The following is a 12,774-nucleotide window of genomic DNA, read 5'->3' as shown; positions in this document are numbered from 1 at the left end:
AATTAACATTGACTTAGATTTGGATTATTTTCCAACAAGATCTTTGAATGATATATCCCTTTTTTGTTATGAAAAGGCTGACTCTCATTCCTTTGTATTCAGAAGATTGAAGATAAGGATAGCTTAAACATTCAACCAACTTTGTGGTATAAATATTTAGTGTGTGAAAAGTGTGATGAATTTGTATTGGGGGGACCATTTTGTGGCAAAAAGTTTAATATCCGTTAGGAAAAAAAAAGCAAATTTCCAGGGAGGTTAATGAGAAATATTCTAACTCCAAGGGTTTGAAGGATATATAATCTAGTGGGATGAATAATAAATAAACAGGAAAAAGAAGACGCAAGGGAAATAGTGAGATAAGAGAGTGGATCAGGAGCACACGCTGTGTTCAGGCAATGCCATGTGCCACATGCTCTCATTTGAAACACTCAAACAAACTTTGTGGAAAAAACATAACCAGAGCTACAAGGGAACATTAACAACAACACGGCAACCAGAAAGACTTAAATCCAAGTAGGGGAGAAGAAGGCCGACAGAGTTTCAGCCGGGAAAATCGAAACTATGAAGGAAAACAATGATGGGTTCGTGAGAGCAGATCAGATTGATCTCAAAAGTTTAGATGAGCTCGAGAGACACTTGAATAGAGCATTGACTCTGGAAAAGACCAAGAGAAGTAATTCTGATGACAATATTTTGATTACGGCAGGTGCTACAGCGACGCCCAATTCTTTTAAGAAGCAACAAAGACAAGACTGGGAGATCGACCCTACTAAACTCATCATCAAGAGTGTCATTGCCCGGGGCACCTTCGGCACTGTCCACCGTGGCATCTACGATGGTCAGGATGTTGCTGGTCAGTCACTTTTTAATCATCATTACTATCTCCAATTTTATGTTTTAGCTAAGCTCAAAATTTCGTCTTTAACTGTTATTAGTTACATTTCAATTTTTTTCTTAGATTTAAAGGCCCATTTGCCCCCTTTTCTGATGACTAAATTTGCATATTTTGATTTAAACAACTAATACAGAGTCCATAATTGTTTATTATTTTGGTTGTTTGATTTTGTTTATAGTTGATCCTCTTATTAAAATTCTGTGTTTCGTTATTGTTGACTAATATGGAGTTTTTGGTGACTGGAATGGTAATGGAATCTTATGAAATCCATGACTCATGCACGGGGTTGAGTTGAAGTCTGCTGGTTACAGTCTGAACTAGTATGGTGTTGGACTTCTCAACTGTCATGTGATCCCATCTGTTTGTATCATGTCAATTCTGATAGCTGGTAGCTGGTAGCTGGAATGCCAATTCTGAAATAATAATAGCAATTATTATGATTTTTATCAGTTTCTTAGATTTTAATCCAACTAAGATAGATCTATTCTTTTTTTTTTTTAATTCCAGTATGTCCCTCTTTATTATTTTGATTGCAGTAATACTTTTGTAATTTATTTTAGTTTCACTGACAGTAATTTCCTGATCACTTTCATATTTTTCAGTTAAGTTGCTTGATTGGGGAGAGGAAGGCCATCGGACAGAAGCTGAGATTAACTCGTTAAGGTTAGCTTTTACACAAGAAGTTGCTGTCTGGCATAAACTTGATCATCCTAATGTTACGAAGGTCAGTTTCTACTTTTTAAAAAAATTTCTTTATTTGGATTTTCTTTTTCCAAATAGAACCTGGATAACATTGGCTTGTAAAAAGCTTTACAACTTTAGGAGAATTTGCATGGCTAGCTTTTGTGGTCAAAGATAATAAAAAGGAAAAAAAAAGTTAATATTCACAATTTTTGAAAACACCTTGGGTATTGATGACACTAATCTCGATTAATTCCCACTTCCATCCAGAGGTTTACATCTTGAAGCCAATAATATCATATTCTGAGCATTTGAGAAAAAGTATTCAAGGCTGTCATCAGTGGTGTGGTCTTGTTATTCTTTTAGGTTAGTTGTAAAAGATTTGCAGTGTCGGGGTGGCTTTCCCTTTTGTTCAGATGTCATATAGCTGATCATTTAAAGGGATAAGAATGAGAAACCTGTTTGGATTTATGTAAAAGGCTTATGATTGTTTTTGTTGTTTGTATTCTCAAAGAAAATGTTTTGCATGTGCAAGTGTTACTGTCTGAGATACAAGAGTTAAAGTCGGCAGTTTTTTTACTCATTCCAGTTTATTGGGGCGACAATGGGCTCATCAGACCTACAAATACAAACTGAAAATGGTCAAATTAGCTTGCCGAGTAGCGTATGTTGTGTTGTTGTTGAGTATCTTCCTGGGGGTGCTCTGAAATCTTACCTCATAAAGAACAGGAGAAGAAAACTGGCTTTCAAAGTGGTTGTGCAGCTAGCACTTGATATTGCTAGGGGGTATCTACTTCTATCCCAATTCTGTTTGTCATTTTTTTAACTTTTGCTACCATTGTTCTCTGTGAAAGGGTGATGTATGGGCTTGAAATTTTGTCTCTTAGGGAATTAAGGACGCAGAATCTGTTATATTTTGTAGGTTGAGTTACCTTCATTCACAGAAGATTGTTCACAGAGATGTAAAGACGGAGAACATGCTGTTGGACAAGACCCGTACTGTAAAAATTGCTGATTTTGGCGTTGCTCGTGTCGAAGCTTCAAATCCTAATGATATGACTGGAGAGACTGGAACTCTTGGGTACATGGCTCCTGAGGTATCAAGTCTACTTTTATTGTTTGTTTTACTATCATTTTATATTATATTTGTTGTATGACTTTGTGTTAACTTATATGGGATCTTGGATGATAAGAATTTATTTTGAGTGCTTGCTTCTCTTTCTGTGGTTCTTCAGAAAGATAAACAATAGCTGTCTGTATATTAGAATGCACCTTTATATTGGCAATTTCTAATGGGCAATCACCTAAGCTGAATGTGGGTGAACTTGAACTAAATATGAAAAAAGCACAAATTATTATTGAAACACTAAGTGATCAGTGACTCATTAAATTAAGGGGTGGGTTTCAGGTTCTCAATGGCAACCCATATAACAGAAAATGTGATGTATACAGTTTTGGCATCTGTTTATGGGAGATATATTGTTGTGACATGCCATATCCTGACCTCAGTTTCGCAGAAGTCACCTCAGCTGTGGTTCGCCAGGTATTATGTCTTCTTGTACACCAATTATTTTTTTCTTTATTCAACATGAATTATCTTTAAAATCAGGCTTCTTTGAAAAAACTAATTACACCAAAAAAATTATTAATTTCTTGATTCTAATTATATCAATCTTGAAACAGAATTTGAGACCAGAGATTCCAAGATGTTGTCCAAGTTCTCTAGCAAATGTAATGAAGCGATGTTGGGATGCTAATCCTGATAAACGGCCTGAGATGGATGAGGTAGTTAAAATGATGGAGGCCATTGACACATCAAAGGGTGGCGGTATGATCCCTGTTGATCAGGCTCAAGGTTGTCTCGGTTGTCTCTGCTTTAGAAGGTATCGAGGGCCTTGAAGCAGTTGTAGGGTCGAGGTGTTTTTTATGTCCAAGAGATCCAAATATATACACGATGAAGGAAAATGAATTAGCATATGAAAAGTAGGAAGAGGAGAGTGGTGAATCCACTGAATGGTGTAAAGCATTTCTATTTTGTGTATTTATTTGACTTGCCAGTGTGGTGGTAGAATGGCCTTGCTTACCTCCTGTAAGATCACCCCTTTTTATATGCTAACGAATAAACATTATTGTGATGATTATATTAGCTGAATTTGTCGTCTTTTAATTGGTAGTTAAACCTGATAACTCAAGTTTCATATTCTGAAAAATTAACCCATTTTCTGGTTGAGTTATAATGAAACAACTGCTAAAACTGATGGAGGCAGCATGAACTTGTTTGATAATGAATAAAATTTAATTATTCAAGGTTCTGTTCCAGCTGAAACAACTAGACAAAACAACTAGACCCGGTGTTACAGCTCTTATTGTTGTCCATTTTACTCTTGAATACAGAAATTTTATTATCAAAATTTAGAAAGCTGGAAGCTGCCAATGGGGTGTTGTTCAAGCTTTATTGGACAGTTGGACTTCTTGTGGTGTATCTTCTTCATCATCCTCGTCCCAATTTGTTGTTTTATAGTAAACTGCATACATCACTAGCTGCACTACACCAGATAATGTTCCCAAAGCATTGGGTATCTGCAAAGACAAATGCTGGATTAGACAAAGTATTATATCTGATATCAACTTAATACTTCTTCCTCTTGTTGGATGTTATCTTACCAAGACATATGTATCACGTTTAAGAATTGCGTAAAGACTCCAGATGCAGCCATTGACAAAGTTAGCTAATGAGAGAGTAAAAGGCATGTACTTGACGCTCTTTGTCTTGATCACCATTTTCTGCAAGAAAATGGAACACGGTTAGTACAAAAATGGACAAAAATTATAATCAGATTTGGCGATGAAAGATTGAATGACTTACCATGACTGTTAGAGGAGAAGTGTACATAATTACATTGAAGACGATACAGACAGTGCCCACAATCATGGCTCTATCTTTAAGAGAATGGAAGAAAAACAAGGTGACGAAAACCACAATGGCCGCGAACACCACCTCAAAGATAAGAACATACGTAATTCTCCTCTGAAATTACACAAATTTGTTAATTGTACATATAACATGAATGAATGAATGAATATATAATTCCTTACGCGCTTTGCCCATGGAGAATAGATGAAGAAGATGGTGACATAGCCCAACTCCATTAGAAGACCTACAGAATTGATAGTAATAACCAACAGGTTGTCTTTTGTGACAAGGGGTAGCCCGTAGAACAACCACATGATGCAATTCAGAGTGGTAGCCAAGTATGGATCAGGCTTGAACGCATGAACTGCTTTTTGCTTGCATATTCTGATCAGTGTTGGGCTGCAATATTAATTCATAAACATATTTAATTAATCAAATTTAATTAACCAAAATACCGATTGATTCACTTCTCTTTAAAGTGGAGAAAGTTTACAGTGGGGAAAGAAACAAGCCGAAAGAGATTATGTTTCCTGAAAAATTTATAAGAAATCAAACCCATTAGATCAAAGACGATATATCAACGAGTCTTTATTCACATGCATGCATGCAAAGTTACAAGGGTCTGGAGGACTAACCGCAAATGCCTGCAAGGTATGTAAGGGTCCCTCTGTCGATTGCCATAACTTCGAGTACAGAAGAAAAAGAAGACGATTAATGTGTAGTACTGGTACGAGGCAATAAACAATTACTGAAATTGAAGTCTGTATTGACAATGTTCAAGCTCTTGCGCTTTTTCAAAAGATTATGGCTATGGATTCAGTTTTGAACACAATGGACTGCGAAAAACCAGAAGACAAATTGCTGAATTATATAGCTATTTGTGCTTTGCTAAAGACTTGGCTACACGCATTTGGCGATTTTGTTTGTCTCAGTTTATATGTAAATATTATGGCTATCAAGTTTTTACGCTTTCTCTTATACTCACTCAATTCTACGCCCTTTCACATATCAAAACTCCATGCATAAATCCACAATTCTTTTACTAACTTAAGTGTGCTTCAGTAATATTTTAAAAAAATTAATGATTTTGTTATGTTAAATACTATACACTGTATAAATTAAAAGTCAGTTATTATTCTAAATATCCCTTTTAGGTAAGCAAATTTTACAGTGTTATTGAAATCTTTAATTGACTGTAAAACTTTATCCATATCTCAATTCAGAATTCCAGTTGCTGTGGATAATTTTCTGATAAATACAAATCATAATGTAAATTAGTATATTCACCTTAATCTCTCTCTTCATTATAAAACAAAAACATTTATATATAAGAGAAAAATATATATAACTGATAAATGATAAATTGCTTGGTCTCCAACTAATTAACTTCACAATCCCACACTATATACCAATAGAGTCTCAATGTGACTTGACTCTTAATTACTCGATCTGTGTGCTACAGTCTCTAACCACCTTCAGAGTTTCTACGATCACGATCCTAACGACCTTCAAAATTTTCACTATCTCAATCCCTAACTGTCTACTCTGATATTATTTGTTAAACATGAATGATGATTATAAAACGATAATTTAATTAATATTGAACAATTATAAATTTGTATGGTGCCACGCTTACACAAAAACTTACACCACTCACTAACAATGCACAAACTGACAACTCAACTCAATACTTTCACTCACTTAACTACACTCACATCACTAACTCACCCTCTCTATCATTTGCAAAAATACCCATTTTGCCCCCCTTTAAGCAAAAATGCCCTCTTTTCCTATTCCTAAGTAAAAATGCTCACGTTTCAAATTTTTAAACAAAAATGCCCCAAATTTTTTTAAAATACCAAAACTATCCTTCTCCACTTCTATATAAACCCTCACTTACATACATTTCTCATATCATTCAAACACTCACTCTCATTTTTATTTTTACTCAATATTTGATATTATAGGTTTATTCGGAAGAAAAAAAAATTTGTATTTATGAATTTGAGTCGAAAGAAGTCAATCCGTGAGATAAAAATATTTATACAAATCTTAACTCAAAACTTAATTTTATTTGTTAAATTTAGTTTGTATGTTATATAAAAGGGGCATTTGGATATTTGATAATAATTTAGGAGTTAAACAAAATATTAAAACAATATAAGAGCATTTTGATATTAAACAATGTATGAAGGTTTTAAATGAAATATCAGAAAAATATAGAGTTATTTTGATACAAGTCAATTTATGAAGGTGTTCACTGAAATGTTAGATAATTATAACAGCTTAAATGAAATTTTTAGACAAATATGGAGACATTATGACATTAAACAATGTAAAAAGGGTTTTAATTGAAATGTTAGATAATTATAACAGCTTAAATGAAATTTTTAGACAAATATGGGGACATTATGACATTAAACAGTGTAAAAAGGTTTTAATTGAAATGTTAGGAATACATAGGTGCATTTTGATACGAGTCAACATATGATGATGTTAAATGAAATTTTAGGTAATTATATGAGGTTAAATGAAATCTTAAAAAAATATAGAGACATTTTGATATTAAACATTGTAAGAACGATTTAAATAAAATATTAGGAGTATATAGAAACATTTTGATACAAGACAATATATGAGGGTGTTAACATAATGTTAGATAATTATAGAGAGTTAAATAAAATATTAGAAAAATATGAGAGATATTTTCATATTAAACATTGTAAGAAAGTTTTAAATGAAATGTTAAGAATATATAAAGATATTTCGATATAAGACAACATATAAGGATAACTGTAATGTTTGATAATTATAAGAGGTTAAATAAAATATTAAAAAAATATGGACATTTTGACATTAAACATTGTAAGAAAATTTTAAATGAAATGTTAGAAATATATAGAGATATTTTGATAAAATATAGGAGCATATCGATCTAATACAATATTTGAGGGGGTCAAATAAAATTGTAAATAAATATAAGGGGTATTAAAAATTAGACACAACATGAAACAATACACAAACAACAAGAAGACATTTATGATATTATAAAAGTATCAAGTTCATATATGTTATAAAAATGGTGCATTTTGACATTTTATAATATATTAGGGAGTAAAATGAAATTTTAGAAAAAAATATAAGGGTCATTTGGATATTAACCAAGATATGAAATTAACATTTTGGTTTCAAATATTGTATGGGGGTATTTAATATATGTTGAAAAATTAGAGGTGACATATTTATCAACAAATGGTACTGTGAATTTGTTTTTTTTAATATATATTTTTTAATTTTTTCCTCAAAATTTTTTATTGTAGAATTGATAATCAAAATAGTTGATTATACTTCTGTTCATTTCTAAGGAGAATATATCTAATGTGATGAAAACAAATGAAGTATGTTGGAGATTGTAAATAGTTGGTTAAAATTTCTTCTGGAACAACATTTGATAGATTTATCCAACTTTTGAGTGAACATTGTTGTATTGATCCAATCAGAAACTACATTCAACTATATATAAAATAAAAAAGAATAGAACTCGACTACCCTGTAAAGATAAAAAATGATGAAGATGTCTAAGTTTCATGCTTTTTTTAGACAATGTTATATGAAGTATAGAGATGACAATGAAGCAGGTAAGGGTCGAATACTTTAATCCCTATCTTAGTCCCCATATGATAAACCTATCCCTTTCCTCGTCCCCAGTATAGGGATAATGGAGAATCCTAATCCCCTTCCCACGGGGGAAATTTCTCTTTCCTTTCCCTCCCATCATCATGGAGAAAATTCTCTACACTTTTCTTTTTATCCTTGCTAAAAAAATAATAGAATATTTATTAGATGTATAATCCAAAACTTTTGTAGATAATTTAATATGTAAAAGTTTATGAAATATATAGGGGAGAAGATGTATAAGAGATATATTTATCTTCATCCTTATCTCGTCTCTTACTACAAGGATTTTAGCTATCCCTATTCTCGTTCTTGTTTTAATTGTGGAATCTCCTCCCCATTCAAAGGGAGCAAGTCAAAGACCCAATTTTGCAAATTGAATTGCCATCTCTAATGAGTCTAGGCTCTTATCACTGTAAAAGATTAACCCATTTTCTGGTTGAGAATTATGATAAAACAACTACTAAAACTGATGGAGGCGGCATAAATTTGTTTGATTCTGAATAAAATTTAATCATTCAAGGTTCTGTTACAGCTGAAACAAGAAGACAAAAGGAAGCTTTCAAGTAGGAATCTACAGCCGGATGTTACAGCTCTTATTATTGTCCATTTTACTCTTCAATACAGAAATTTATTACCAAAATTTAGAAAGCTGGAAGCTGCCAATGGAGTGGTATTCAAGCATTATTGGAGAGTTGGACTTCTTGTGGTATATCTTCTTCATCATCCTCGTCCCAATTTGTTGTTTTATAGTAAACTGCGTACATCACTAGCTGCACTACACCAGATAATGTTCCTAAAGCATTGGGTATCTACAAAGACGAGTATTGGGTTAGACAAAGTATTATATCTGATTTCAACTTAATTCTTCTTTTTGAATGTTATCATACCAAGACATATGTATCACGTTTAAGAATTGCATAAAGACTCCAGATGCAGCCATTGACAAAGTTTGCTAATGAGAGAGTAAACGGCATGTACTTGACGCTCTTTGTCTTGATCACCATTTTCTGCAAGAAAATGGAACACGGTTAGTACAATAATGGACAAAAATTATAATTAGATTCGGCGATGAAAGATTGAATGACTTACCATGACTGTTAGAGGAGAAGTGTACATAATTACATTGAAGACGATGCACAAAATGCCCACTATCATGGCTCTATCTTTAAGAGAATGGAAGAAAAACAAGGTGACGAAAACCACAACGGCGGCGAACACGACCTCAAAGATAAGAACATACGTAATTCTCCTCTGAAATTTTACAAATTTGTTAATTGTAAATTGAAAGAAATAGTGTATTTATAAATCATAATACGAATGAATGAATATATAATTCCTTACGCGCTTTGCCCAGGGAGAATAGATGAAGAAGATGGTGACATAGCCCAACTCCATTATAAGACCTGCAGAATTGATAGTAATAACCAACAGGTTGTCTTTTGTGACAAGGGGTAGCCCGTAGAACAACCACATGATGCAATTCAGAGTGGTAGCCAAGTATGGATCAGGCTTGAACGCATGAACTGCTTTTTGCTTGCATATTCTGATCAGTGTTGGGCTGCAATATTAATTCATAAACATATTTAATTAATCAAATTTAATGAACCAAAATATCAATTAATTAACTTCTCTTTAAAGTGGAGAAAGTTTACAGTGGGGAAAGAAACAAGCCGAAAGAGATGATGTTTCCTGAAAAATTTACAAGAAATCAAACCCATTAGATCAAAGACGATATATCAATGAGTCGATATTCACATGCATGCATGCATGCAAAGTTACAAGGGTCTGGAGGACTAACCGCAAATGCCTGCAAGGGTTGTAAGGGTCCCTCTATCGATCGCCATAATTTCGAGTAGAAAAGATAAAGAAGACGATTAATGTGTAAAACTGGTAAAAGTAATCAACAATTACTGAAAATGAAATGAAGTCTGCATTGGCAATGTTCAAGCTCTTGCTTCTTGGTTATATGTAGAGGTAGGGCAGTGTAAGCTTATGGCTATGGATTCAGTTTTGAACACAATGGACAGCGAAAAACCGGAAGACCGATTGCTGAAAAACGTGGCTGCACGCATTTGGCGATTTTCCTTGTCTCAGTTTATACGTAATATTATGGCTATCAAGTTTTTACGCTTTCTTTTGTAATCACTCAATTCTGCGCCCATTTACATATCGAAACTTCATGCATAAATCCACAATTCTTTTACCATACTATGCTTCATTAATTATTTTTTAAAAAAAATTAATGACTTTATTATGTTGAATACTACACTATAAAATTAGAAGTCACTTATTCGAAATATCTTTTTTTATGCAAGCAAAATTCAGTGTTATCGAAGTTGGGTCCGGAGGTTCACTCTCGAGTGTAGATGACGAAATTTATGTTTTAAACCAACTTCTTGTTGATTCCTTTTGGTAATGTTACTCATTTAGCAAATATTGCATGTTCGTTTTCTTGTTTTCTATCAAATCTTTTTACTGATTCATGGGTCATAAAATCTGGTCCCACTCGTGAACCTGATTCAAGAATTTCAATTCAGTCTACTCTAATTATATTACCAAGTGGACAAACAGCCCCTATAACTCATGTTGACACTCGTGAACCTGCCCAAAACCTTAAATTAGAAAATGTTCTGGATGTTCTCTCTTTCCAATTTAATTTATTATCAGTTAGTAAATTAATTAAACAATGCCAATATTTGATAACTTTTTATCATGATTAGTGTGTTATACAGGACCTGCCTTTGAAGAAGACGATTAGAATAGGTAATGCGAGCAGTTGACTTTACAACTTAAGGGTGTAACCTTCTATTGCTGCAGCCAACTCCACTACTAAAGGCAATTTGATCTTTGGCATTGGCAATTAGGGCGTCCCTCACCTTCCGTCTCATCTTATTTGTTTAAGTTGGATTCTCATATTTTCCTTTGTAATAAAAGTCCTTATACCATTTGTCGTTTGTCTAAATATTATCGTCTGTCTTTTTCAACTAAACAAAATTTTAATACGATTTATTTTGAATTAATTCACCTTGTTGTTTAGGGATCATATAAATTTTTATTCTTTTCTGATGCACGACATTTTCTCACTATTATTGATGACCACTCATGTTCAACATGGATATACTTTATGCAAACTAAATTAGAATCCATATTTGATTTTCGTAACTTTTTAGCTATGGTTGAATGTCAATTCGACTCTAATATCAAACATATTTGTAGAGATGATGCACTTGAATTTTTTTTTCAAATGAGTTCAACACATTTCTCAATAATCAAGGTGTTGTCCATCAACAAAGTTGTTTAGGTACCCCTAAACAAAATGGTATAAGATTGCATCGCGACTTTCTTAACATTGCATGCTCTTTTCATTTTCAAGTAAATTTACAATTAGAATTTTGGAATATTGCATTCTCACCATTTGTTATCTTGTTAATCGCATTACTATTGAAGTTTTACATGGAAACTTCATATAAAATTCTTTTTAACAAACCTCCTACATATCATCATTTGCATGTTTTTTGTTGTCTTTGTTATGGTTATAATATCATGGACATCAATCTCAAATTTTATTTTCGAGAGAAAACTCATGATTTCATTGGTTATACTTATGCTGAAAAAACATGAAAAGATTTTTTATTTAACACCAAGAAAATTTACAATAGTCATGACGTGACTTTATTTTAGAATTATTTTCCCTTCCATAGCCTAGATCATCTTCACCGTTCTTTGCCTTCCGCAATCCCCTTTCCTTTTCCTAATTACAACATAATATATCCCCTTACAGCACCACATATCCCTCATAACACCATCACCTTGCCTCCACTATCCACTAAGTTTTCCATTGTTGTCTAAGATAACCCCAACAGACATGCTTTGGAATCTTCTATTACGCAACCAGTTGTCTATCCTCAAGAACTTCATTGTTCTACTCGCTCTCGCCATCGTCTAGCTCACTTAAGTAATTATCACTGCTCTAATACTCTAATTAATCTTTCTTCTTCAAGTTCAGGTACTACTAATCCCATTGAAAGTTGTTTATCTTATGATAAATTTTCTCTTTCTCATATTTCATTTCTTACTTCTTTGTCTTCCATTAATGAACACAAAAAATTTGCTAAAGTTGTGCAAGTTCTGAAATGGATTGATGCAAATGCAAGTTGAGATACAAGCTCTTGAGAATAACAATACTTAGGCTCTTGTCCCTCTTCCTCATGACAAGAAACCAATTGGTTGCAAGTAGGTTTTTAAGATTAAAAGCAAGTCTGATGGGTCTATTGAACTCTACTAAGCCGGACTTACAGAAAAATGATGCAACTAATTAGAAGGAATCAATTGTCATGAGACCTTTGCTCTCGTGACCAAACTTATTATTATTTGTATTCTTCTTGTTGTAGGTGTTGTAAAAAAAATGACCTTTTTAGCAGCTTGATATTAATGATGCCTTTTTACATAGAGATTTGGATGAAGTAGTATAAATGGCACTTCCACCTGGTTATTAGAAAAAGGAGATTTTTATTTGTTGATTCAATAAATCTCTCTATGGTCTCAAACAAACGTCTTGAAATTGGTTTTCCAAACTCTCTGAAGCCCTTTTTGATGCTAACTTAAC

General features: G+C 33.0%; 3 protein-coding genes across 3 annotated transcripts; 1 reads left to right on the top strand and 2 right to left on the bottom strand.

Moving 5' to 3' along the window:
- Positions 1-351: 351 nt before the first annotated feature.
- LOC123206507 (serine/threonine-protein kinase STY13-like) lies at positions 352-3,728 on the top strand. Its single transcript, XM_044623737.1, has 6 exons — positions 352-853; positions 1,498-1,619; positions 2,166-2,362; positions 2,499-2,673; positions 2,985-3,119; positions 3,260-3,728. The coding sequence occupies exons 1-6, from the start codon at positions 562-564 to the stop codon at positions 3,473-3,475; spliced, it is 1,137 nt and encodes a 378-aa protein (XP_044479672.1). The 5' UTR covers positions 352-561; the 3' UTR covers positions 3,476-3,728.
- A 237-nt stretch (positions 3,729-3,965) lies between these two features.
- On the bottom strand, positions 3,966-5,171 carry LOC123206523 (bidirectional sugar transporter SWEET5-like). Its single transcript, XM_044623753.1, has 6 exons — positions 5,126-5,171; positions 4,984-5,020; positions 4,673-4,889; positions 4,443-4,604; positions 4,241-4,360; positions 3,966-4,156 (listed from the first exon to the last, which is right to left on the bottom strand). Exons 1-6 carry the CDS (start codon positions 5,169-5,171, stop codon positions 4,022-4,024), a joined length of 717 nt encoding a protein of 238 aa, XP_044479688.1. The 3' UTR covers positions 3,966-4,021.
- Positions 5,172-8,767: 3,596 nt separating this feature from the next.
- LOC123206533 (bidirectional sugar transporter SWEET5-like) lies at positions 8,768-10,094 on the bottom strand. The gene is made up of 6 exons (XM_044623762.1): positions 9,967-10,094; positions 9,821-9,857; positions 9,510-9,726; positions 9,258-9,419; positions 9,056-9,175; positions 8,768-8,977 (listed from the first exon to the last, which is right to left on the bottom strand). Exons 1-6 carry the CDS (start codon positions 10,010-10,012, stop codon positions 8,843-8,845), a joined length of 717 nt encoding a protein of 238 aa, XP_044479697.1. The 5' UTR covers positions 10,013-10,094; the 3' UTR covers positions 8,768-8,842.
- Positions 10,095-12,774: the final 2,680 nt, after the last annotated feature.

Source organism: Mangifera indica, unplaced genomic scaffold (genome assembly GCF_011075055.1).
Source record: "Mangifera indica cultivar Alphonso unplaced genomic scaffold, CATAS_Mindica_2.1 Un_0040, whole genome shotgun sequence".
In the NCBI taxonomy this organism is placed as follows: domain Eukaryota; kingdom Viridiplantae; phylum Streptophyta; class Magnoliopsida; order Sapindales; family Anacardiaceae; genus Mangifera; species Mangifera indica.
This window is presented reverse-complemented; position numbering and strand designations above follow the sequence as displayed.